The sequence below is a fragment of the Symsagittifera roscoffensis genome, chromosome 2 (genome assembly GCF_963678635.1).
Source record: "Symsagittifera roscoffensis chromosome 2, txSymRosc1.1, whole genome shotgun sequence".
In the NCBI taxonomy this organism is placed as follows: domain Eukaryota; kingdom Metazoa; phylum Xenacoelomorpha; order Acoela; family Convolutidae; genus Symsagittifera; species Symsagittifera roscoffensis.
Window position 1 is genome coordinate 76,561,152 of NC_087063.1, and position 27,807 is coordinate 76,588,958.

Genomic DNA, 27,807 nt, shown 5'->3' on the forward strand with positions numbered 1-27,807 from the left:
TCAATAATTGACTGTTTTTTTTTCCAAAAATGTTCGTCAGACTTTCTTATTCGAGTTTTTGCTATCGATGTTATATCTTTTTGTCTTGTTAATAAAAGATCGTCATTGGTTTTCGTAATCGATTTTATCGGTAGTTTGATGTTGGAGCTGCCTTTCAACATTGATACTAGCATTAATAGAGTAAAGTTTATACAATCAGTAAACAGAAGAAAGTCATCTTTGTCATTGTAACGTCAATTGCCTCTTTATTTTGTACCATTAAATTATACAAATACTCTTCGGCTCTTTTACTATTCACCGTCCAGGTGAATATTTAAACCCTATTTTGAGGTCAATTTTGTGAAAAATTTGATAATCCCCCTAAATATGCCAAATTTCGAAAACGTCGGACTATATCAAAATTTGTTTTTTATAGTGCAAACTAAACAAGACGGAATGTAAAAGAGCCACTTTTGTCTTCTCAATAAATAGATGGCTGTCAACCAAGATTTTGCTTGCAAGACTCCCAAGCAACCAACCACGCAAGTTCAGGTAAAAACAACATTTAAAGCTTCACGTGTCACAGTTTTCCCAATTTATTTACCGTTTGCGTGCTAACACCGTTTCTAAGCCATTTCTCACTGAAACGCAAACAGTGTTTAAAATATTATCCAATTTTGATTCTGCTGACACATTTTAAGCGGATCAGTTTCCTGTTTCAAAAAGCTCCTAGAAAAAAAAACAAAAATAGAAGAATGAATGAAACGTGTGCGTCTAGTCAGAACGCTGCCTATCCCAAACAAGCGATGCCCCCTCCCAACCAGCAGGGGTACCAGTGGCCGGCTGGAGGAGGGGAAGCACACGTACCCCCCTCTTATCCATCGGGGTATTCGTCGCCATTTACTCACCAACAACAATATGTGAGTTTGACTTACGGTAAAATTGAAAAAAAAAACGAGAAAAAAATATTTTTTTTTAATCATTGTCAACGAAAACAGCCACTTTTTCGGACACATCCTTCTCACAATGATTGACATGATTTATTCAATATTTGTTATGCTTCAATTGAATAGTTTAAGCGTTCTTTTAAGTATTCGCGTTTGCTTGACTCCGACCCTCTGCCGAGGTCCCGACTTATGAGCATCGTGTCAAAATCGTAGTTGAGTGCCATTCATGCTAGTACTTTATATAACTGCATGTATAAACCCCTGCTTAAGAAGTGCTTGCAGTTTTTTTGGCTATTTTTCTGGGTTGGATATTGTTGCCTCACCCTGAAGCAACGAGCACGAATCATGGTGGACCTCGAACATCCGACTTTTCGATTGAGAGGCGGAGACGAAATCACTTCACCACCGCTCCCAATGCTTTTTTTGGAGACATTTTGAGAAATTTTGAGCTCTGTCGAAAGCCAAGAACCAGAGTGGGGTACTAATATTCCTCGCCACCGTTTGTTTTATTGCGTTTCAGGGCGGTGGCTACACGGCTGCTCCTCCCATGAATGCCGGCTACCCTATGCCTGCTACTGTTGTGATGAGTCCCAGACTGAGTTTCTGTAGATACCCTCAAACAGCAGACTGTCAATCATGTAGAGCAAGGGTAAGTTAGACGACAGAAAATTAAGACACAGAGCTTGTAATTCAAATTAGCATGAAACATAAAAGTCGGAAAAATGAACAAGAATAGCCGGTTGCTGAACAAGTAGTACAGAATCATTCGATCTTTTCGATTTAAGAAAATATCATAAGATTTAAAAAAAATTTGTTTAATTTTGAATAACTTCATACTACCGACATTTTTCTTGCATTTTCAATTCTTTGCTTATAAATTTCGTAATTTTCTTTCTAGAAAATGCGATTGAATCGAGTGAAAAAAAAAGCTAGAGCGATAGCTAAAATTTGAAAATTTCAGATTATAGCAAAAAAAATCTTGTAAAATTAAACTTGTGAGGTGAAATATTCAGCAAATTTTGTCTAATTTAGTTAGGTAAAAGTTTCAGCGCACAAATCTACCGGAAAATTATTTAATCAACATAAGGCAAGAATCGCGTCGTATGCGCGCATTATCCAATGCAGAAATAAAGAGCTTTAGGAAACAGCCAGTTTTACGAGAAAAGATAGTCCACGGAGAGTCATTTTATGAAAAAAAAAATAGCGTAAAATTTTTCTGACAAAATCTAGAAATTATATTTTCATGGAAAATTAATTTTAGAAAATTCAAACAAAACTGAAGTTTTTTCTTCAAGAGACCTTTATACAGAAGAAATTTCGTTTTTTTTTTTGTAAAATGCTATTTTGTAGAATTAGGACTATGTTGAAATTTGGATTTTGATGTTTCACTCTCTATGTTCAACCAAAATGAAAATTTTTGTGATTTGTCTTCTCTTCTAAAGCCGACTCTTTTTACCATCTGTTTTTGCTACAATGGATACAGCATTAAATAGGATTTAGATCGTTATTAAAAAGTTTGAAATATTAAATAGTCGACTAGCTCAACTACTCGGTTGAAAATGGTTGAAACATTGAAATACACTTAGTCGTAATGTTTTTTTTTCAAGTTCGAACCTGATCGGAAAACTTTTCTCCGGCTCAACTTTTTTCGGCCAAAATATTTTTATCTTGGTCGAATTTTCCTTCGCTCAAAATTACTCATTGATCAATCGGTTGATCTGTTTCCCCGATCGACAAGTTTTTCCTCGAAGCAACTTCTTTTAGCTTCAAACTACTACTTGTTCGAACTCAGTTGAACTGTTTTTCCTCGGTCAAACACATTCGAAATGTTTTTCATCGGTCGAACACGTCGAAAAGTTTTTCATCGGTCTAACACGTTCGGAATGTTTTTCATCGGTCAAACACATTCGAAATGTTTTTCATCGGTCGAACACGTCGAAAAGTTTTTCATCGGTCTAACACGTTCGGAATGTTTTTTTTTTCATTTGGGTCGAGTCGGTCGAAAAAACGCAGAAAACCTGACCCGGGTATATTTATAGGTGACCACAGCCGTGGACTATGAGACCAGTGGGCTGACTTGGCTCATCTGTCTGGGTATCTTTTTCATTGGGTTCGGCTGCGGCTGCTGTTTAATTCCCTTCTTCGTGAACGAGTTCAAAAAGGCAGTGCACAGATGCCCAAACTGCAATTTCGTCATGGGACAGAAAGACGTCTTCTGAGTTGCTTCATCAGAATACATCTAAATTGAACATCATTACTGAATACTTTCCCAATTAAAACAATAATTAACCTGAAAAAATAAAATTTTCTTATTCTTATAGTGTTTTTTGATAAACAAGGTCTTTATATTGTTCAAGAGAAGACAGATAAGCGTATAATTGACCACCAAAAAAGTTCTATAATAAAAAAAATCCCCATCAAACATGTAAACCAAAGTTCACTTCATTTCACTGTCCGATTGAAAATAAAAAATTTTCTATATTTTCATCTATCGAATGATAAATCACAGAAATTCGGTCAATTTATCGACCTTTTTTTAGATCGACCAAATTGGTTTTCCGAGCTCTCCCAGAACATCCAAAATCCAAATGACCCTATTTTGACCAAAAATTTAGCGCTTCAAGCAAATTTAAAAAAAAAACAGGTCAAAAACCCTTTTTTGGGAACTTTTTGGAAAATTTTGACAAAAAAATGAGCTTTTTCGGCGCGCTCTTGGTTTCAATGTTAGCAAATATTGGAACCAAAGGCGCCTTTAGAAAAAATTTAGGACTGGTCGGCCTAAATTGGATGTCATAAAATAAAAACCCATAATTTCTTGAAAAAAGCTGTCAAAAGGATTTTTTTTGTTATTAAAACTTTCGTTTGTTTAGTATTTACGTTTAAAAAAAACATTTTTTGGACATTTTACTATGCGCTGGCAATTTGATGCAATGGTAGCTAAAATATGATCCTGTAGCATGTTATCAGTTTGGCAGCTGTCTGGGGGTTGTCGCGGTGAATTGATGCGCATCCGAAACCTGCTGCATTGACCTGTTCCAAAAGCTTGCCTTGGAATCGATGCTACTCTCGTTAAAACCAGTTTATTCAAATTTTTCTCTTCCAGGATTTGCATATTTCAAAAATTGACTGCGGGCTACTCTAAGCAAATTCCCAAACAAAAAGTTTGCAATTCTCATCTACGAGTTTTGAAGTCATTTATTGATTGTGTCGTGATGAAACACGCAAAAATAATGAAAACAATATCCACTCTGTGAACAATATGCAAACGCTTTGTCATATTCTTTCAAAAATATAGAAAAAAGAACATAAGCTTCAAGCTAGGAAAAATCAAGTTCATACGTTATCCCAATAAGTTAACCTTATCTCATAGGTTAAAAAACACGCTATAGTACTTATAAAGCATGAAAATCAGGATTAAGTATTGAAACTTATCAAGCATGATAAAACATTGAAACTCTGACATTTGCCATGTGAAACTTTTTGGAAGGGCTTTACCGGGCCAAAGGTCGAAAAATCTTGTTTTGAAGGCGTAAACTAACCAGTATAATATAACTAGTTTTAGAGGGGTTCTAGCTGTGGAAACATCTTCGCAAACCACATGAGAAAATGACTTTATGAACAGAAGTTAGTTCCCTGGGAAGCCAATGAAATTGACTCTCTTAAGTCGCCGAAAATTACAGCAGCTGTTTCGATTCCACCGATAGCAGAATTGAAACAGCTACTTGGTCTGGAGTCAAGAAACCGTCAGAACTGTTTTAACGACCCAAGTAAATTTTGCAGGAGTTTTTACCAGAAAGTTAAACAAAAACTTCAATAAAAACCCTTGAAAATAAAATTTCAAGCTAATAGAAATCCTGTGCCTAGATTGAAACAAAAATTTTTCCGAAATAATTGCTGTGCTGATTTTTGCAGTCATTACCGATTATCAGCGCCAAACTATTCGTGCAATATTAGCCGTTTTCTTACGCCAAACTAAATAGCTCGTTCAATTTTGTTATCTGTCAATTTTCGGCGGCATAATACCTAAGTCAATATCATTCGCTTACCACAAAACTAAATTGAGCCTATAAAATCAAATACCATATGTTGTTTGCAATAATTTTTCCACAGCGCGAACGCCTCTAAAATTATTAGCTATGTTAATTTCTGAAATTTTTGCCCGGCTATGTCCTTCCAAATATTTGCATCGAGCATATGCCAAAGTTTCAATCTAATATCTTGAACTTTTGCAGAGAAAACGGCAAAAAAGTGAAGAAAAGTTTGTTCATTTGCTTTTTGAAATCCATAAGTTACAACTTCTATGTTCTGCGACTGTAGAAGCGTTCAATTTTGGTCTGGTTCTCTTTTCTATCAGATTTTTTGAGATTCTTAACATCATGTTTTTCACAACTCAGTAAACTAAAGGGTCTAAGAACTGTTCAAAGTAAATTACCTCTAAGTCTTCATACTAAAATAAAATCGGAATTTTTTAATTTTTATTTCCTACTAATCCAATTTTGAGTTAGTTGAGAGCTATAGGGGTATAAGAACTGCTCAAAGTACATTACTTCAAAGTCCTAATACTAAAATAATATCAGAGTTTTTCTACAGGGTGTTTCAAATAAACTGTAATTTTATAAAACGCTATAACTTTTTTTTGAGAAGAGATAAATACACAATTTTTTCTGCACAAGATAGATAAGTGGCGGAGATTTGAATATCTGATAAAATTGTTTTATAAAAGATGCTGAAAGTGTCCGCCGTTTTGAGCAACACAGCTTTGTAATCTTTTCGTCAAATTTCTCAATGACTCTTCGATATTATCGGGCGTTATTGTATTTCGGGCATCTTCTACAGTTTGCATGAGTTCGTCAATACTTCGTGGATTCGCACTATGAACAATTTTCACCAGATGACCCCACAGCCAAAAATCCAGGGGATTCAGGTCCGGACTCTGAGGTGGCCAGGGTATAGGGGTTCGTCTACTTATAATTCTGTCGTTGAACTTTGTCCCAAGCCAACTGAGTACGCGTCCCGTGCAGTGACATGTGGCTCCGTCTTGCATAAACCATATGCGCCTCAAGTTTCGTCGTTCTCGAATGACTGGCCAGAGGTCGTGTTCCAGCATGTTCAGATACGAAAACTGGTTCAGTGTTATTGGTCGTTGCTGTTCGTCTACGAACCAAAACGGGCCAAGAACAGCTCCTTGAAGGAAACCCATCCAGCACATCACTTTCTTTTTGCCCTGGTACTTGCACTCCGCGTATTCTCTGGGGTTAACTAAACTCCATCTCCTATCGTTTTGAGAATTTGGAGAGTTGTCGAGCACCCACCACTTTTCGTCTGAGAAAATCACCCGTGATGTGAAATCTGCCGCTGTTTCAATCTTGCTCAAGCACCAGACACCAAAAGTAAGTCTCAAGCCGAAGTTCGTCTCTTTAATTTGGTGTGTTTTGAGCACTTTGTAGGGCTTCATTTTGGCAGCTCTCGCGACTCTCCAAGTTGTGGTGCGGCTCAACCCCAAATCAGCTGCTGCTTTAGTTATTGAATCTTTAGGATGAAAATCAAAGTGTCTTATAATACTGGCATTCGCTTCATCGGTTCCTGGTAACCCCGTTCTTTTTCGATGCTGCCCTTGAAATTTCGATAACCCGCCTCTTTCTTGGAACCGTTTCCACACTCTGATAAACTGCGTAAGTTGAAGTGTTGATGCAACGCGTGGGGCAATGTAATATTCATTGATATATTTTCTCCGAACCTCAGTTGGGGATTCATAAATTGCAAACAAACAAATGATCCGTTTTTCTTCGTTTACTGTGAAAACCATTTTCATTTACGTATGAACAAATAGTTAAAAAAAAATTTTGTTGCGTGGAAGCGTGAAATAGTTGGAAAATCGCGGGTATTCACTATCGAGTTCAATTCATCAACGCAGTTTTTGAGTTTTATCAAATCTCCGCCTGTTCTACATAATATCACCGAATTTGAAGTCGAAATGATCAACAGTTATGAAATGAGAAGCTTTTATAACATTACAGTTTATTTGAAACACCCTGTATTTTATTTTCTACACATCAAATTTACAAATTATGTCTTCTGGTCAAATCAGAGTTTTTTTTTGACAAATTACGTGTTCTGATTACCAAAAATGGATGAATGGGCCAAACAAACAAATTACCAGATATGTTTTTGATATTATCAAAGGTCAAATAACCAAATTAAGATCATCGGAGCTGTGTTTTTCATAAACTTTATCGCAGTTTACGAAAGTTTGGGTTATTGAAGTGATTTGTTCTGCAAAAAGCAGAAAAATTCGCTGAACTCTGATTATTTACTTCATTGATTTAGATTGTTATTTGTTCGTGCATGTTATTGCAGTTCATTGAATTTTATGCTGAACAAGCTACTATAGTGTTGATTGAAAACAACCGGATAAAATTCACTAAAACAGAATTTTCTAATTTTTTTTCAAACTGGTTTATAGGAAAAAAAACTTGGAATTTTATCAGCTTTCTTATAGTGCAAATTTATAGAAAAATTTAAATAAGTTACACCCTTAAAACTAAATTTGATTAAAAATAAGAAGGTAAACAGGGTCAGTTTTAGTTATTCTTATATCAATTGACTCTGTTTACCTCCTTATTTTTAAACCAAATTAAATGACCCATTTTAACGGCGCAATTAATTTTGATTTGAATTTTGCATGAAAATGCATCTTAAAAAAGCTGGTTAAAAGCCAAGCCTTTTTTGCGTTTATCACTTTTTGGCCAAAACTAACCCAATTTGAGAAAAAAGATTAACAAAGTTTTGTTTTAGTCCATTTTATCCGTTTGTTTTTATTCAGCACTATGATCAGCGTGTTCATGCGTGAGCAAAAAAAACTTAATCAATGAATTACATCGTCAAAACTCGGCAAAAAAAATAACCAACCCAAATGTTCGTGAAATGGGAGGTGATTTATAAAAAACACGTTCTGAAAACACACCGTAGATTTGATGATCGAAATTTTGAAATAAAACGACTGTTGTTGACAATAATTGCATAAATCACACAAGTATACTCGAAGCCAGATTCAAAGTTTGAAACGTTATTTCAATCGGTTTCATTTTTGATAAGTTTATGAAATTTGATTTTCTAGTTTAAAAAATCTTTGGATAAATTGCCGACTAATTTGTGTGAACGTCATATAAGTCCACTAAAACTGCCCGACAAGTAAACTAGAATTTTAAAACTAGAAAACAAAATTTCATAAATTTACCAAGAATGATTCCGCTCGAAATATCGTTTTGAACTTTGAATCTGGACTCTAGTATCTTTTTGTGATATATGCAACTTTTGTCAACAACAGTCATTTTATTTGAAATGATTTCAAGTTCGATTTCAATTTTCTAGAACTTCATAAAGTTCTATGATTAAAATTCTAACGTTTTTAAAGTTATTGAGAAAGAAATGTTAAAGTTTCATAAAAAACATGTCTCGAAAACTAAAACGTAGAAAAACCTATTTTAAAGAAATGCTTGGGCATTTTATTTAGGTTGATTATCTCTGGAATCAATTAGATTTCTCTTTTTGAACCAAAAATTTACGCGGCATACGCAATGATCAAAAAATAAAGTATGATGCGCAGTTTTGTAGAAGTTTTCAAGCAAATTTCAGACCCTTCCAATGTGAAATGGAGTCAGATATCAGAGAGGGCTCTAATTCAAACCGATATTCGCTTTGCGTTGAGGCGTATCAATAAGCTTTGTATATCAAAATTACCCATTAGGGATCTTCTAGATAATAGTGTTGCCAAATGTTTGAGTAAAATGAGTGCACACTTCCGCTTCAAATCTAAAAATAATTTTATTGACAAATGTTTTTTTTTTCATCGAAAACATTTGTTTGGAGAAGGAACAAGTCCTAATTGTTTTTAAAGTTCATAACGTGTCTGAAACTATTTACGATTGCTTGCGACTCATTTGTGACACCTCCTAAAATAATTCAAACTATCAAAGAAGTTCTAATTTAGTTAACAAATCTACTACTCGGACCAAGTATTGACATCAATTGAGTGTTCGAGCCGTTTTTCAACAGCTAGAGTTTACACGTCGGGCAGTTTTATTGGAAATAAATGAAGTACAGATAAATTAGTCCGGCAACTTATCCAAACGATTGAGTATGAGCATTTTCAGTAATGTTTGATCGGCTTAATAAAAAACGATATGCGGTTTTCAATTACAAAACAGAGCAAATTTCAGCCTTGACAACTATTTTTGGATATGTTACTTGGACAAACATCCTAAGTTTATATTTGCCAAATTTCAAACTGATGGTTTCTTAGTTAATTCAAGTTCGCAATGCTTCAAGATTTTTTTTAAAAAATCTGCAATGCCTGGATTTTCATTTACCACATAAGTTCAAACTTTCAGTGAGCCATGTTTTTATGACTTTACGCTAAAATTAAATTACATGTTGATTAACTGGCAAAAAAAGAGCTTTTCTTGAGGTCATTTGAAATTAAAAACAAATTTTAGTGGAATGATATGCGATATAATAATTGTGAAAATATTCTTTTTTCTAGCTATCATAATAGAAAATATTGCCTGAATTGGTGGCACATTACCAATTATTATGACAACTTTTTTGGCAAACTTTTCTTATTATAATTTTTTTTATCCGAGAAATTTTAGTCTTCAGGCTAAATAAAAAAACCAACCCGAGTATATATATTTATCACTATCTTCAAAACTCGGAACAAAAAGACGAAAATATGTTTCCCCAAGCATGAGATGAACAATGGAAATGCATAAGTAGCGCATGAAAATCAAAAATTTGACAGGTCTTCTTACAGTTTTAAAAAACTTTTTAACACAGTTGATGAAGAAATTTAGTTCGAAAAAAATATATTTGTGAAATTATTCGGAATTTTTGTACCGCTAGTAAATTTAAGCGTAATTGTGTATTGCAGAAACATCAAAAATTAAAACTCAAATGTTTGCTCAAATTGTATAAACTCTAATTTATCAAAGGGTTTCTCAGATTTAATTTCAGATCTGAGCTGTTGTTTTTGAAGGTTAGTTCAGATCTGAAATTTGTAAATTCTTATCAAGATCTGAAATAATCATTTTCAGATCTGAGAATCAACTTATGTGAGAAATAAAGAATTCCAGATCTTGCACAGAAAATTCCGTGGGTACTGGAAGCAAATGGGTCGAGCGCAGCTTGAACAAAAGTCAAGAACAGTAAAAAAAAAAGTTGTTCGAACAACTGTTGGATTGCATTTCTTTGAAATTTCCTGATAAATTTTTCACAAATTTGCAAATGAATCAAATCAAATTAACGAAAACGTTACTAAACTTCAACTTTCATATACTTTAAGAACAGAATGAAAATTATTGTTCTTTATTTTGTATGTGCTGAAATATTACAATAGTTGCCAAAGTACAAGCACTATAGTTGCCAGAGTACAAGCCGATTAAAATTAAGTTTTCGTTCTGAGGCTGCTAAAGTGAACTCATATCCAAATTCAATCGAGACTGTCAAATTCAGTCGAGCACACTTGGGTCCCGCGAATAAGTTTTTTCTCCTTGAGTTTGCTTTAAAGTTGCTGGTACACGAAAAATTACACAAATTTGAAGCAACCAAAAAATCTAAGTTTTCAGAACCAAAACCAGTATTTGATCGTCTTACGAACAATGTACTTATTAAAAGCCTGATTGAACCCAGAGTATTTCATTTTCATCTGTGAGGGTCTGATAGTAAGCTTTGTGAGTCTTTTGGAATAACCAGTGAATAATATACGCAAACGTATCTCAGCAGAAATTTTGGTTTATCGCGCTTATCAAATAAGAACACCGAATTGAAACAAAACAGATTTTGAATGAAACTTTGAAAGTTTAAATCAGTTCAATATCACACTTTTCTTCTTAATTTCAACCGGTTTCAAAAATCTTCTTATGATGCCGACTGCAAATCAACTCAACGTTAATACAGGATCAGCGGAAGAGGCTAACAAAGTTCGTATTTGTGTTATTGGGGCAGGTCCTGCTGGTCTGATGACCTTGAGAGCTCTGCAGAGCCTAGACGTGAACAAGTTCGACGTCACCTGCTATGAGAGATATGCAGAAGTTGGAGGAATGTGGAATTTTCGGTATTATGGGAACTTTTTAATCTTTTTTATAGTCACTGTTTTGTTTTCAATTGCTTTAACCGAGTAAACATCCCAAGTGGAGGTCCATTTTGAGAGGTGTACTTTCCAAAAAGTACATAAACTTTTGTAGAACTATATGTACTCCTTATGAGCAGATTAAAAGATAAGTATTTCACGAATTGTTTCACCATTTTAACCAGCTATTTGCAAAATACAATTTCATTACGAAAAACACTCAACATTTTCTTGCATTGCAAGGTTCTCTTATCCTAAAATGGTTATAATTTGTTCGTGTTCGATGGAGCAAACAAATGTATCGTCTGTGCTTAAAACAAAAAAGAAGTAACTCAAAATTATCAGATGATCAGTGGTGAAGACACACTTAATGATTTCAGACCTGTAGAAGGATTGGAAGAAGATGGTATGGAGCGACATTCCACAGCTTACTACGGTCTGGTAGCCAACAGTTCCAAGTACTTCGAGGAGTGTCCCGAATTTCCCTTTCATAAGTACGATGCCAGTAAAGACACCGGGTTCGAATGTTTTCCCAGCTGGGACGACAACGTCCGATATATGAATGAATTTACAGACCATTTTGGTATTAGAAAGAACATCCGTTTCAAATCATGGATTGAATCCGTCAAGTTCAATTCACAAGCTGAAAAATTTGATGTAAAAGTGAAAAATTTAGCAGAGGAAAACGGGCGGGATGTTCTAGAAGTTTTTGATTACGTAATCGTCGGCACTGGACATTATCATGAACCAAACTACATTACCTACCCGGGACAGGAAACGTTTCCAGGGAAAATTTTACATGCTAAATACTTCCACGATGCTGAGAGATACAATGGTAAAATATTCAACTATATCACACTCCTGAAATTTTGAGGGACCAGAAAAAAACATTAGAACGGAAAGCGTTATGAAGAACTTGTCTAAATTTTTGTGAAGCTTTGCTTTTCCCTCATTTTTTTTTCTGAAAATTTTGGTGCTTTTTGAATTGTTACTTTACTGCAAACCGTTAAACTAAAAAAGGCAGCTTTAAATGTTCAACTTTGATTTTCATCCTCGGCCTTTGACTTGATTTAATTCCAGGAAAAAGAGTTCTTCTGGTTGGCTCTAACTTCTCAGCTGAAGACTTTGCTTGTCTGTTGGTTAAGGCACAAGCTGCCAAGGTCACAGTGAGTGCACGTACACAGCCAATTATGATAGGACTCCCTAAAGAGGTGGATCTGAAAAGGCCTGTCAAGAACATCGAAGGAACGACCATCAAGTGAGGTCAAAGCTATCATAACTCTGTTGAAAAAAACTTCTGAAATTAGTTTGTGCAGTTTGCAGAGTCTTAACACGTTCATGCACGGCACTGATTTTGTAGAACAACTGATTTGTATAAAAAATAGACGCCAAAAAACTTTCAAAAATGAGCTAAAAACACAAGTTGGGTCGAGATCGTGGTTTTATCGTCAGATCACCGGGACCAAAATTTGGTAACTTCAAGCCTTTGGGACCGTAATTTTTTTTTTGAGATCTTGGCCACCAAATGAATCCGGTTTGACCCCTGGGAACTCAATTTTTTGGATGATGTGGATCGGAAAAGCTCATCCAGACCTTTTTTGGACTGAATTTGTTCTGACTTTATTTGAGTTTTTTATGAATACCAGTTCATTTAATCAGGACCAGGAGCGGATCTAGGATTTTCTTGAGGGGGGCGGATTTTCAAAATAAATTAGAAAATTTTGTCTAACATTGTTTTTTGTGGTCGACCAAATTGATTTTCCGAGCTCTCGCCAAGCAATACTATGACCCTGCTTTGGCCGAATTTTTCAGCGCCGCAGGCAAAATTTTGAAAAAAAACAGGCCCAAAAGGCGTTTTTAGGAATTTTTTGCAAAATTTTGACAAAAACTCGATCGCCCCTCAAATTTAGATTATATTGGCGGCCGAAGGTGCCTTTAAAAAATTTGTAGGGTCCGTAACACTGATATCTCAAAACAGTACAAAGAGGGGTGCCTTAGTGTCGGCAGGGGGTTGAATCCCTGAGGGGGGGGGGGCGTCAACCCCCCGCCCTCCGTAAATCTGCCCCTGATCAGGACCATATCAAAGATCGATAGCTAATTTAAGATGGGGGTGTGGCGAGGACGCCCCCTTTCAGGGATTCGACGCCCGGACGACCCAAAGGGTCTTCTTCAAGGAACTTTTCTAAGACATCCATTTTTGACCGACATACCCTAAAGATTTGAAAGGCTCATATGGCGCTAATATATACTAAGTTTGGTTTGCCGGAATAAAAGCAATTTGTTGGTCAAAGCTTTCCTAAATGTGACCAAAAACGCCACTTTTGGCCTTTTCTTGTCAAAAGTGGCTAGAATATGGTCTACATAGTGATTATGGAGAGCTTGTAAATCAGTTTTGTTTTCAAGATTTTGTTTCCCGGTGCTCACTTTATGTCAGTGCTCGACCGTAAAAGAATAGTCGAGACAGGGGTTTTGGTCGGGCACATATTTGAAACCTACCTCGATCACCGTCGAAAACGGTCGAAACATACCTCGAGCACGGTTGAACACGGTTGAAACATGCTCTGAGCACGATCGACACATACTCCCAGCACGGTCCAACACGGTTGAAACATAACTCGAGCACGGACAAAAGATACCAATTGTCCCGCGTTAATTCGGAGTCGAGAGATAATTTTCTTTCAAACATCAACATATAGCTCAAAAATAGTTCATCTACAAGGCATTTAAATTGAAAGAAAACATTTCCTTTGTTATAAAAAAGCATCATAGGTTTAAATTAAAAAGCATCACCCGGAAAAGTTTAAATTATAATTTTAAAATTTGGATACCTCGTGTTGTTTGAAAGTCGAAACATACCCAAACTCGGAAAGTCGAAACTCAAAACATGTGTTTGAGCACTTTTTTAGGTCGAGCACGGTCTAAACACATCTTCTTTGGTCGAGCACGGTTGATCTATTTGTTTCGGTCGAGTAAGGTGCGCACTCAATCTCCGTAAATTGGTAAAAACTGAAGGTTTAACTGATTGAAGTAATGAGAGCATTTATCAGTTATTAAACTCTCCGAAAACCCATAAATGATGTTTCATTTGATTATAACATTAGCAAAAACACCAATAATCAGCCACGAATACGGTGCAAAATGGCGCAACCTAGCCAAAAGAGCTGGTAATTACGTCCTTGAAACATATTGTTTTTTCTAAGGTAAACCCTAATCAAAGCTGAACCGAATTAGAACCAAAAACAGTAAAAAGTGGTCAAATAGGATGAGAACCCCTTCTTTAGTATGTGAATACATGGGCCGGTGGGGTACTCAAACCTACTCTGGAATGATCTACTTTGTTTTGCCTCATTTAGAATAGTCCGCTTGGCCATCTTGCCTCATTTTATATGCATTTATGCTCTAGTTGCATTTGCGTTGCAACATCCTCCGCACCTGAAAAAGAGCGGAAAGTGCGCAACCGTCCTGTTCATAAATTAGCTTGACGATTCGGGCGATAGAGTAACACCATGCGGACTATCAGTTTCAATCACCCATACGACTGAGACTTGACACGCCTATTCAGTGAGGGAACGTATTTGCGAAGCCAACGAGACCATATAGAGTTAGCGTACGACTGCGCTCGAACCTACCTTTTCTTGTGGTCGAAGTGTTCCCCAGGTAAAAGCGAAGAAAAGCTTGTGCCATGTGGCCAATTAAAAAATGGTTTGCGGTTGACGATTTTTACTCACGTGAAGCGGTACTAACGGGAGTGATTGGCCTTGAATTCAATTCCAGCTCAACTAACCAGAGTGTTGTGTCTAACATCTCTTCAGTAACTCGGCAACCGCCTTCTTTCTTCGGACGAGGCGCTCCCAGGAGCCGCCATGATGATGTGAATCTGGCGTGTTAAATTTACCAGAACACCTTTGCGTGCAACAATGGTCGTAGCCATGACGTTCCAGTTCTTGATGCAGGCAAGTAACTCTTTTTCCGCACCAACGAAGTTCGTGCCGTTATGCGACCAGATCGTGTTTTGTGTACCACGACGCGCAATTAACCGTTCAATGCACACGACACAAGAACTAGTGCTCAGAGATGGTAAATTCTCAAGGTGTACAGCCCTGGTGGTTATGTGAATCAAAAAAAGTCCCCATGTTTTTTCAGTGTTTCTGCGAACCGGAACGTAAAGTTGTCCAAAGTAATCCACACCCGTATGATTAAAGAGTGGTTGCTTGTATCCGAGACGTTCGACAGATAAATCGGACATAATTGGCTGGATGGTACTTGCTTTGCGTTTATGGCATGTTACACATTGACTTTCGATAGACCGAAGTAGTCGACGCAACCCAAGTATTGCATTTTTCATTTTTCAAACGGAGCGCATGTAATCTAAACCTTGCTGAAAATATTTATGGTGGAGGTTGCAGTCCAACAAGCGAATTAGGGTATGAGGGGCGTCGAGTAATATTGGGTGCTTAGTATCAAACCCATAATTCTTGAGCAAACAATCCGGCCGGTGGAACGAATGATACCAGCGGAATTGATAATAGGAGAGTGTATGGCAATCCTACTATTGTTCCTAATCGGTTTAGCAGCGGCGAGTGTTTTCAGCTCAACGGGTAAGGGTTCCATGTGAGCAAAATGAGTAGTTTGTTTTCTGCGACATCAAGGTCAATGGGGTCGGTGATCCGTAAGTCCCTACCGCGAAAACTCTCATGTGAAGGCAGCATCCTCAACATAAACGCGACGCTTATTTTATACCTCGTAAAGGAACTAAACCTTTCCCAATTGAATCCGTGTTGAGAATCTTTGATGGATGTAACTTCGGGGACAACGAAGAAAATGATGTCTCCAAGCAATTATCGACATCACAAGAAGGAAACTTCAAACAAAATTTGATGATCACAAGTTCATTGGCTAAAAACGGCCAATCAGTAATCCTGAGAAAGTTCGGACCAATAACACAGCTGCTATCTTTGAGTGCTTCTGAAGACATCCACCGTGTACCGGTATCAGCTGGATTATCGCCGCTCATAACATAGAACCACTCATCAATAGTGGTCGATTTGAGGATTTCGCCGACACGGTTGGCGACGAAAACAGGTAATTTGTCATTGGAATTTAGGCAGTGTAAAACCGTAGTACCGTCTACCCACATGTAGACATGATTCATCTCAACGGTAAGTGGTTTCAGTATATCATCTTTAAGTTGTGTGGCGAGCAGAGAAGCTTGAAGCTCTAGCTTATGTATAGATAGCGCTTTCATCATCGCGACGCGAGTTTTACCAAAGATAAAGAATATTTGAGTTTTGTACAAACTCCAGAATCGCGGACGCAAAAATCAACCGCACAGAAGACGTCGTGCGAGGTATCATCGAACATGCAAAGCTCAATTTGGTCGACAGATTCTAAGAAATAACAACGGGGAATAGGCAGTTGCCCTAACAGTGGGAGAATGGAGTTCAATTCGAGAAATTTATTTTTGATGTCTTCCGGTGTTTCGTCATCCCATTTTCGGGCACTGGTTTTCCAATCATTGAGCCATTGCGTTATCGAGAGGCCAATCCACACCTCTGCTAACAACTAACTTGTCTAAAACATGGTCCCACTTCGACAACGTTGCATATTTTTTTGACGGACGAAAATACTGTTTCGTAAACTTCGGGGTTCATCGCTATATTAACGACCGAAGCTTTTACAACTGGAGCGTCCTCAGGGTGTGTGGACATATGATCAATTGCTGTTTTTCGCAACTCGAAATTAGCTCATGTAGGCGAATCCCCTGCACCGAATATAAGGCGAGTGTTCCAGTGAACTACCGCATCGGGAGTGGTATGTATCCTCTTACGGAATCACAAAAATGCAAAAACTAAATTTTGGAGCAGATCGGGACCCACCAATAAGGACTTGTTGAAGAAAGTGCCGTGCAACCTCGGGGCTCATTGTTATATTCATTTCATCAGCCTTAATGACAACATTAATCCAAATGAGTCCCATCTTAAGCTTCGGCGCACCTTGCCCGGCTTGTTGGGGTTTACCACGGGATGGTGCGGAAGATACCATTGGCGATTGGTAGGCTTAAAAGGATCATGCGTTTCGACAGTAACAACCTAGCTTTTTCGTATATCCTCTCTAATTGTGTCTGCATATCTTTCGCGCAGTTCAGGGTCTTCACTCAACCTTCACTCTAATGTTTTAAACTTTTTTGTTAGGCTGACATTACTATCAATCCAAAGCATAGACCCAATGTATCTTTCGCCATTGTGAACGGTTTCGCCATTGTAAAGCATGTGCGGCAGAACGAGCACGAGTCGTTTGAATGCAAAATAGGATTTCAACTCGTACCTGGATTTATTCTGGTCAGTCAAGGAGGAACCTTCAACAACACACTTAAAACACGAAGAAGTAGAACTGTTGGACGGCGGCAACGGACCACGTACGACCCAACCTATCGGTAGGCGACCAGAACACGGTGAGTTTTTATCATCTTCGAAGATGAATTCAATGGCTCTACCGGCATGGTGGTAGTCTTGTCATAATGTCCTCAATAAAAGCTAAGTGTGGATAATTACTCTGCAAATCAGCAATTTTGATTAATTCAAAACCAATCCAAACATGGTTTTAAATATATGCACACAGAGTAAACACAAAATGACTAATATTCGGTTCGGAGGAAACTGTAAACTTGACCCTCTAAGTCTCAACAACAGTGGTTGAATTAAAAGCACTAATTGACAAGTTAATAGTCTCCCCTACTAATTTGAGATGGTTAACGAGTGGGGAAGGCACCCAAGGGTGTTTCGACGCACTATCACAAAGAACCAACGTCAGGAGACTGGCTACATCCGCGGACGCACCAATTGTTGCGATCGACAACAAGCCTTTAGACGATTCAATTTCATGTACATTACAAACAGCGGCGTGTGTGGAAGAGTTTGTATTCTCCTGGGATTAATTTATTCCAACCTTATTTGAGTCAATTGACTTTTCCTTCCGAGGAAACATTTTATCGGCTCCCTAGAGCAAGAGTTTATGTGTGCTATCGCACTCTGGCTTCGGGTTCTTTTTTTAGCCCTAGAACATTGCCGATAACTATGAGTGCCATTGAGGCAAGCCAAGCGAAGTTTCTGTTAAGCTACGTATTTTGCTCGTGAATAAAATTCTGTTCCTTGAAAACCAAACAGCTTCACAATGCTTGAAAGACTTATCCTGTAACTTACTAGATATCTTGGTATTGGCTGCAAAATTCACCGGTTGTTTTGGCTAGCTTGCGCCAATTTATCATACAAAAGCTTATACCGAAACAAGTTGATATTGTGATCTCGATTTTGCAAATTGTTTAAGATGCTTTTCTATTCTGACTGAGTGTGTTTACCCAATAAAACCCATAAGTAAATTTGTTTTATACAGTTTTTTTCAGATTGAGCGCACATTTTGGCTTATCCTGTAACTTACTAGATACCTTAGTTTTGGCTGCAAAAACTTTGATTGTTTATGGTTTAACTGGTTCCTGTGTTTTTGCCTTAGAGTTAAGTACACGAAATCTTTTGGCCTTTTCTTTCAGCCATTTATTAACATCTAAGAGTGTTGGGCGCTACCAATTTTGCCTTACAGTATGCGTGGACCATGCTTGCTTGAGGTAAGGCGGAATTTTACTAACAGCTTGGGGTAACAGGTTTACAATCGTTAAATCATCGTTGAATAACAATGAATTGAAAAACTGCTATCAGGCCAGATATGGCAGAGGAGAAACTAGTGACAATTTTCGAATAGTTTATCTTAAAAGGTCGAAAAGCAACCAACTTATCAAGATGCGCGCCAATAATAGCGTGTGGTTGCCTAAACTTCCATTGCAAGGTGGCCAGTGCATCTTTGTACATAACGCCACTATGAATAAACTCCGCTTTTTCTTTGAGTGTTTTAAGTATGTCATTTACGTATCATCTGTGAGTACGGCGGAATCAACGGTGGACTTAAACTGACCAAATCATTCGGGCCAGTTTAAGGAATTGCCGCCGAACTGGGCTAACCTCCATTCAGGAAGATGATCTTTGCGGCTATGCATTATTAAATCCGCTATTTCACGAGCAGAGAGAGGTCGATCCGATGAACAACATTGGTTCAGGTTTGTGCCATTCTGCCAAATGGCACAGCGCAACCTTCCGGCGACACGAAATAAAATGAATAAAGGCTTTAGGAACAAAAAAGTATTGCGAAGGAGGGTAGGAATATTCCAGAATTCTTATTTTTAAAATTTCGATTGAATTGTGGATATTTCTCAGAAGTACAAAAAAGACGGCCATTTTGACGAAAAACGACGAAAAAATAGAACAACGACAAATATTGTGGAAAACGGTCGCACAAGAGACGAAAAATACGAAGCCTCTTATCGTGGCAACAACATACGATAAGACTCTTAGCAGCGGATATTAGTGGAGAAGGAAGCTTCAGTGGGGAAGGAATATTCCACGGAACCCTCCCGTGCCACAAATTGGAAGAGATAAGGACGTTATCTCAGGAAGATTACGGGAGCGGAGGCTTGGTCCCCCAGAGACTGTTTTATGTGAAGGGACTATATAAAACTAACTTTGTAGCTACTTGGATGTCGTAGAAGTCTGAATTAACACCGGTATTATTTGATATTTTAGAATATGAGTAGCTAGAAAGAGGAAAGGGTCAATCCATCTCCAATGGATTTAATTTAGAACTGTCACACAAAAACATGTTAAAATAGGTTGTTCAAGCTGTGTTTTTAATGGCAATCACGTAGTCTGAGGATCCGAGACTCAGCTATGTGGTTGTGTTCGCATGTAAACGAAAGCTGATCAAAAGTCGTTTGACTGATGGCCTAAAAATAGTAACTTTTTACTTAGCCCTAAACAGAGCAGAAAATCAATTGGCAAGGTCGAGACGGTGAAAAACGAGTAGGATTAAGGTAACTGACGCCTGCCAGTCGTTAATAGGTACTTTTTCTACGCTCCGTCTCTGTGTAGTATTTGGGCGAATGTTACATAGACGTTTTTATGGCGCTCCTGGGTGGGCCTGTCAAAGGCATAAGACCATCATGATCAGCAGGCGTTTCAGCGACGAACCCTCCGCTCCGGGCGTATGCCTGAGTTAGAGGCCTTAATGACCGTTATTGTACTAGGGGGAAGGTGCGTACCCTCCGCCTGGTACTATTTAGCTTTTTAACTTAGTTAACACCGAAAATTCCGGGGGCCGGAGGGTTAGGTGGGAAGTCATGAGCCCGCTTGTCCCAAGGTCCCGGGACCAGAAACAATTAAAGAGAAAGCGTAAAACCAAACAAAAATAGTGTATAACCAACAAAAAGCCAAAAACAAATTTATTTGAAAACAAAAAATACAAAAACTGTAAAAAATCCAAAAAAGACCAAAAACAGTAAAAAACGTAAAGTGACAGTTTATATGTTATTTCCGGACGAGATGTGATCTGACCTTCCTATTTGTTGTTGTTTCAGATTGATTTATATCGTTTCTGATGAAAAGATTGTGTGTTTTGGTGAAGGGTTGGATACCCTCCCTCGAGTGTAATTTGAGTGTTTAAGCACGTTAATGGTGATTTTGCCGGTGACCGGAGGGTAGAGTGGCAAGCTGACCGACGTGTTCCACACTCAACAGGGACATAGGGACAACATCCACAACGATTGTTGGGTATCGTTGAAGCAATTTTAGTATCGTTTGGGTACTATTTCATTAAAACTTAAGTGGTCGGGGGCACGATTGGCGCGGTCCGATTGTACCCTCCATCGATTACAAATTTCCGAGTTAAGGGTCTTAATTCGGGTATTTTGGTGCAAAGGAGGGTATAGTACTATTCATTAACGACTACTAATAGAATATTGTCCTTACTATATATTACTTATCTCCTATTTAGACCCAAGAAACACCAAAATTTTGTCGAAAATTACTGATTTTTGACAAACTATAGACCCCCAAATTTTTGGATATCCGAGCTTTTCCGAACAGCAAAAAGCTTTTATATAGGGAGTAGCTACCTAGTTCGATCCCCCTAACTAAAGAAACCGCGTGAGAAAAAACTCAGTAAAAGTTGGAAAAAACCAAAATTTTTCGGTCAAAATTTCGATAATCTTCTGAATTTTGTCAATCTGTTTTGGGGATCGAGTTTTTGAGTTTTTAGAGTTAGAGCAATAAAATTTTTTGTATTAGGAGCGTGCTAGCTGCCTGAAAAGTTTTTGAGTAACCCTCCGATTAGCTCCGTGGATAGAGCTAACGACTTAAGGATTGGAAAAGGAAGGAATCGGAGGGTCCAAATTTGATAGTTATTGGCCAAATTTTTGTCTCCAAACCAATTTTGGTCCAGTTTTTTGCATTATTCCAGTGCCGTACAGGGCTACTACGCTCATTTCAATAATTTTTAGTCACTTTCAATAGGAATTGTGGAAAAAGTTTCCCAGAACCTATATAGGTGGTGAAAAAAGGCCATTTGGACAAACACGTTTTGGCAAATACTCGAAGACTAGCCAACCGATCGGGATAATCTTGGTACCATAAGTCGACGTTTTGGACCACTTTTCCGAACCGCAACCGTTTTTGGGTTGATAATTTCGGAAAAGAAATTTTTTTTAGAATTTGTTGGTTCGGAGGGTCCAAATTACAGGTAACCCTCCGAGCGGCAGAAAATTTTATCAAAACACCTTTTTATCCAACTGGGAAGGTTGACCGTGTCAGCCAACCTGGTTTTAAGTCAGGAGGACCGCTTTTGGAGACTTTATCGCGGTATCATAACCTTTTTTCTTGATTTTTGGGGAACCCTCCGAAGTAACCCTCCGGAGTCAGCTAAACCCCTTAGCAACCCTCCTTTGTGGAAAATTTCCACGAGATCATCCAGAGAAGTTAAGACAGCCCCCCATAGAGAATTTAGCTTGTTTTGACGCTTCCTGAAGTTGACTGAAGGCCCTTCTAAGGGAGGTTCAGAAATTTGAAAATTTTGGAGGTACCCTCCGGAGTAACCCTCCGAGGTAGGCTAAGTGTCTTAACAACCCTCCGAAGTAACCCTCCGGAGTGTCTTAAACCTTCTAAACAACCTTCCTTGTTAGAAACTTGAGGAAACCTTCTGTGGCAATTTGGGAAACGGAAAATATCCATTTGATTAAGATCATATTAGGATATTAGGCGTGCTTATTAGGATCATAGGAGCCCATTTTGACCCGGAAATTCGTGATCAACTTTGGATTCTAGATCGGGTGTATCAGAAGTACCCGAACAAAATTTTTTTTTTGATTGTGATTTTGGTTGTGTGGTTGCCTTGAGCTACTTAGTAGGAAAATTCGGGCAGTCCGGGAACAAATAAAGGAAGACCTCGGTGAGTGTATTAAACCAATACACACTCACTTGAGAAGAAAAGTTGTTCCCTACTCTCGTGCACTTGGAGCAGTCCGGGTGTGGGGGAGCTTTTTCTTAGACTATAGAAATTTTCGATCAGATGTTGCCTTGAGCTACTTAGTAGGACAGCTCGGGCAATCGCAGGGCACCTAAAAGAAGACCTCGGTGGGTGTATTAGGCAAATACACACCCACTTGAGAAGACTGTGTCCTGGGCTTTGTTCTTTCGGATCGTTCCGATTGAGGGAAGTCTTTTTCTTTAAGACTAAGTTTTATTGATCTGTTTCTGAACCATCACTGCTTTTTATCAAAGATTGTTTAATTTTAACAAAGCAGTGAATTGATAAATTGTGTGGCGATAAATTGATGCTGACAAAAGGTCGCTGTCACCTGTAGGATATTTTTATCTGATTATCCATTGTGTTTTGTGTGTTGATTATATCATGTGAAAATTTTGTGATACTGTTATACTATACAACAGGGTTGAGTTAGCGTTACATCAATACTGAGCAGGCCCTGAGTGTGTAACTCTAACTGAGTCACTAAGATTGTCATTGAGAAACCTAAGAGACATTCTTGATACTTACGAGATCGAAGAGGCAGCGTTAAGTAATTTAACTTGAACTTGTTCGCGGTACGTGTGCATTGCCATTAAATCATACGAATATTGTTTTTTGTCACAAAGCATGCAGCGCAGGGACTCGTTAGGATCGACTACTAAGATTCCCAGGCTGAGCAAGGGCAGCACGCGAAAATTTAAAACTAGGCGTAGCCAGTCCTCGTTTAGCAGCGCCTCCGACGTGTTTGCCAAAACCGAATCAACTAAAGGTCAACCTGATCTTTCAGTGAGCGAAATGAAATTAAGGAGCGAGAAAAACCTCGATGGCGATCAAAGGTGGAGCGCCGAAGCCGAAGCCGGAACCGTGAGCGAAACGCTTGTGGACCCCTTTGACGAAGGAGAGCGGACGCTTATTCGACCCGAATTTGAGCCAAGCGAGGACCTCGAGCGGGAGGAAGTCTAGAGGATGGAGGAGACCTCGGAGCGTTCCGAGGTCGAGCCGCGAGAGGAAGTGTTATTCAAGGGAATGTCCAAATCGGAGACCAAGAGTCATAGGTGGAGGAGAGAATATTCACATTCGGCTAATACCCACTCATCTCTGGCCAAGCAGAGTAACAACGCGATGATTTCGAGTATAAGCCCGAGTGAAGAACAATCGTGTTCGAAGGCCAAGAAGAGTTGGAAGTCTTTGTACGATGAGCGCATGGCGTCACTACGAACTGAAGGTTTATCTTCCAGTTATGACTACCCGGAGATAACCCATCCGGATGTGAACTTCACACCGTGCCCAAAGAACGACATGAGCAGGAAGGCGTCGTCCGCCTCGCCGACCAGGCCCACGACAGATGGGATAACGATGGGAGCGTCATCAACGTTCGACAGATTGATGACGTCGATGAGCAAGCAAAAAGGCGGTGCGTCATCAAGCACCAGGCTGCAGCCGCAGTTGACCTCATCTTCTTTGGGACTAACCCCGTCATTTGGGGCCACTGACGACATAAGTGACATGTTCGCTGGCGTAATGAATGGTCTGGATGAACTGAGACGGGGCATGACTAAGAGAATAGATCAGGTTGACGAGAGAGCTCACCAGGGTCGAGAGAATCTGAGAGATGAACTAACGCACGCGAAGTCGCAGGCGAGGGTTGATCAGGCTCAATTGATTCGCAACACCGATCAATGCCTGGCGGAGAGCCTGGCACAGGCAAACAAGGAGTCACAGGAAAGAGAGGCTAGGATGACGAGAGAGATCGAGCGATTGTTGAACGATCATGATAGTACCTACGCCCACACGATGACTAGCCTGGAGACAAGGTTGGATGCCAAGTCTGACTTAATGATGCGGAATCTTGACGCGATCCTGAATGGGAGCAATTGGCAGGAGCGTTCCAACCAAAGAGAGCGCTCACGCCATGCGAATGATGGAGATGGTACGGGCAGCAATGCCAGAGCCCAGCAAAGCTCGAGAACAAACTACGAACCTAGGAACAAGGAGCGGCCAAGGGCAGCCCCGTCGAGGCCTGGCTGGACGAATTCAGTCCCGCCGGAGGCAGATGCTACACCGGAGACAACCAGATCTGACTACAGTCTCACAGGACACAACGATGTATGCCTCGATGTTTGAGCCTCTGAACAGATCTCTCGAAAAATTCATCACCAAACTCTCAAAGTCAACCGAGAGAGGAGAGAGGCGAAGAAGGACACTGAAAAAGCCGAAGTCATACAAAGACGAGTCAGACGGCTGCATTGATACTTGGATAGAGGTGATGAAGTTACACTTTGAGGAAGAGAGTCTCTCCGAGAAACAAGAATGCAGCGCGCTAACGAGCAACCTGGAGGGTACTGCACTAAATTGTGTAATGGCGAAAAGAACCAATGAGAGAGACAGCGCTCTCAAGATATTTGACATCCTGCTGAATCGTTTCGGCTCTGGAGTACAAGGGCACCAGGCTATGGTGAAGTTCGAAAAGAGGCGTCAAAGAGATGACGAATCCATAGACAAATTTTTGGACGACCTTGAATTGCTTAGGAGGAGAAGCAATCCCGATGAGAGAATATCCGAGCGGAACTTGGCGATTGCTTCGAAGTTCATGGACGGAGTAAGGAGTGAGGAGTTGAAGACGATGTTGGCCACACACTTCACCCTGTCACTTGACCAGGTACCCACGCCCGATGATTTGCGTATGAATTCACGCGAGTATTTACTCATAAAACCGAGGGCGCAAAACCGTTACAGCAATTATGGTAACTATAGCGGGACAAACACTGGTGCGAACTCCAGTTGGTACAAACCTCGCGATGACATGGATAAGAGGAGATCGTGTGCGAATTGTGTATCGATGGACCATTACGTTTCCGCGTGTTCTGCATACAAACAGAACATGAACGCGATAGGCTACTTTCTCGAGGACGCCGACGCGACCGACGAGGATCACGAAGAGTACGTCAGAGGGCTCATCATGAAATATGGTCCGAGGTGTTTCTTCTGTAATTTGGAGGGACACTTCAAGTCGGATTGTACTCAATTTTGGGATGCAGTGGCGGACGCGAAACATCCCCGCCACAAAGAGGCGCTTTCGGGTGTCAAGGCCAGTCGAGCACGTCTGATGAACGATGCCGAGTCTCGGAGAAAGGAGACGATACCGAGCACCTTCACGACCAAAAAGGTAAAGACACTGCCTGATGAGATGGTAGCCTCGAACCTGGAGGCAGAGTCGTCTAGCCCACTCAAGGTGGATTACGGCCTGGCGGCAAGGACAGCGCTGCAGAATGTCAAACAGGACCTAGCCACGAAAGAAGTGGAGCAATGGGTAAGGTCGGAGCTGGAGAGCACAGATCTTCGGGAAAGTTTTAATATTCTGGGTAAAACGACGAAAGTAGAAGACAAAGAGGAACCCAGGAAACAGGGACTAAAACTGAATGTTATATCTGGGAGAACTTTCGGCATGATGAAGGAGGGGACGAAAATAATGTCCATTATCTCAGTCGCAGGGCACCAGGTGGTCAAGAACTTGAGTGAACCATCCGAGATTACACTTGTCCACCTGGACATCTATGCCGACTACCTGAAGGAGAAAGATCCCAAACTGGACTCCAGGGCAGTGCGAGCGCTGCTCACAACAGGAGGTCCGAGGCTGATGAAAGTGGATGGACATTATATCGATGTCCATGGCCCTTACCCGATGTAATGAATGTGGATGGCATCAATATCTACACAAAAGCTCACATAACTGATGCGAACGATCAGATTGGCCGGATATACATTGGTCAAGAGGAGCTGAAGGTTAGACGAATCGGACACAACGAGATGCTCGAACAAGATGCGGTGCACATAGGTTGCGAGGCCGATCTGGCCGCACACGTGCTGGACGTGCAAGGCAGACAACTTTCAGTAAAGGGACTGCTAGACACGGAAGCAGTGGTTAGTGTCATGCCAGTCAAAACTTGGACCGACATGGTTTCGAAAGGTCGGATCTCATACCGACAAACATCAGGTTGGCAGCTGCCAATCAGGGAGCGATCTATGTGACTGGACGAACCCCGATCATTTCACTGCAGCTCGGAGGAAGACATCTTTAGATGAGCTTCCTAGTAGTGGAGAATTTGGACGAATCAGACCAGTTCATCTTAGGAAGGGATTTCGTGCGCAACTTTGATGTCACGATCGATCTCAATGACGGGTTGATTAGGATCAAGGTTCCTGAGAGAAAGTATGAAAAGAGACCCCTTAATAAGATCTTAATTAACCAGGCCAAGGTGCCGATTTTTCTGGATCGAAAAGTTAGGTTAAAACCAAACCAAGCCGTAGTAGCGACGTTTAGGATGAGGAACTTGAATGAACTCAGCAATGACAGACAGGTGTGTCTGGTACCAAATCCAAACAATAAAAGCTCGGCTATTTTAGGAAGAAGCTTCTCACTCACTCAGAGCGGACTGTGTGTGAGTGTGCTATTGAACACAGAAGCAACAACAGTGACAATACAGAGGGGAAAGAAACTTGGCTATGTTTTGCCTCTGAACACGGACTTTCAGAGTGTGGAGAACTTGAAAGAGTTTGATGTAACTAAATGTCCATTGCATGCGAACCAAGAATGTATAATGAGGAGAGTGAATGAATTGAAATCTTCTAGGAAATTGTTTTCAATGAAATCGGAAACAGATGATGGGCTGTCTAGTTGCTCCGACTTTCCTGAGAGGCCGACAGAAGCAGAGTTAGCAGCAAATAAACCAGTCCTACTCGAGATAGAACATTTGAAGGGTAGAATATCAGACAAGGAACTAGATTCGCTCAGAGCGGTGCTAAGTCGGAACGCAGACGTTTTTTCGAAACATAAGGCCGACATAGGTTGCTGTATTTTTGTAGAACACGAGATTGAGATAGAAGAGGGCTCGGTACCTCATAGGGAAGGGGAGAGAAGAATGACCCCCAACAAGTCAGAAGCGTGTAGGAAGGAAATCGAGATGTTAATGGAGAAAGACATGATCGAGCCGTCGAAGTCCCCGTGGGCTTGTGGCGTGGTCATGGCGAAAAAGAAAGGGGGACAACTCAGATTTTGTTGTATTTTCCGTTATCTGAACGCAGTGACTATAAAGGACGCATACCCGATTCCCCGCATCGATGAGAGCCTATCCAAGCTGGGAGACGCGAAGTTCTTCACGACGTTGGATTTGGGCTCTGCGTTCTGGCAAGTGCCACTCAGAAAGCAAGATCGAGAGAAAACATGCTTTGCGTGCGAGCTAGAATTGTTCCAGTGGAAGAGGATTCCGTTCGGGTTGTGCAACGCGACGGCCACATTCCAGCGACTGATGGCCCAGGCACTCACGATTGTCACTAAGAAATACGGGAATCTCATCA

General features: G+C 39.9%; 2 protein-coding genes across 4 annotated transcripts in view; both read left to right on the forward strand.

The window, feature by feature from the left end:
• Positions 1 to 231: 231 nt before the first annotated feature.
• Positions 232 to 3,210, forward strand: LOC134840566 (lipopolysaccharide-induced tumor necrosis factor-alpha factor homolog). Of its 3 annotated transcripts, XM_063856475.1 has the most exons (4): positions 232 to 252; positions 472 to 531; positions 1,447 to 1,575; positions 2,966 to 3,210. In XM_063856475.1, the coding sequence occupies exons 2-4, from the start codon at positions 472 to 474 to the stop codon at positions 3,143 to 3,145; spliced, it is 369 nt and encodes a 122-aa protein (XP_063712545.1). In that variant the 5' UTR covers positions 232 to 252; the 3' UTR covers positions 3,146 to 3,210. The 3 variants fall into 3 exon arrangements, with proteins under 3 accessions (XP_063712545.1, XP_063712544.1, XP_063712543.1); XM_063856474.1 differs by lacking the exon at positions 232 to 252 and having other exon boundaries at positions 457 to 531; XM_063856473.1 differs by lacking the exons at positions 232 to 252; positions 472 to 531 and adding an exon at positions 606 to 899.
• A 7,482-nt stretch (positions 3,211 to 10,692) lies between these two features.
• LOC134839585 (trimethylamine monooxygenase-like) overlaps positions 10,693 to 27,807 on the forward strand; it is a 49,016-nt gene continuing 31,901 nt past the window's right edge. Inside the window, exons 1-3 of the mRNA XM_063855189.1 lie at positions 10,693 to 11,037; positions 11,433 to 11,887; positions 12,133 to 12,310. Of these exons, the coding sequence (XP_063711259.1) occupies positions 10,844 to 11,037; positions 11,433 to 11,887; positions 12,133 to 12,310 (827 nt within the window). The 5' untranslated portion in view covers positions 10,693 to 10,843. The remainder of the gene's footprint in view (positions 11,038 to 11,432; positions 11,888 to 12,132; positions 12,311 to 27,807) is intronic.

What these genes read in the sequence shown, in the direction of transcription:
- LOC134840566 (XM_063856473.1), top strand. Translation starts at nt 735, where the DNA reads ATGAATGAAACGTGTGCGTCTAGTCAGAACGCTGCCTATCCCAAACAA. An exon ending in TTACTCACCAACAACAATAT is followed by an intron (nt 900 to 1,446) that starts GTGAGTTTGACT and finishes ATTGCGTTTCAG; the next exon opens with GGCGGTGGCTACACGGCTGC. An exon ending in GTCAATCATGTAGAGCAAGG is followed by an intron (nt 1,576 to 2,965) that starts GTAAGTTAGACG and finishes GTATATTTATAG; the next exon opens with GTGACCACAGCCGTGGACTA.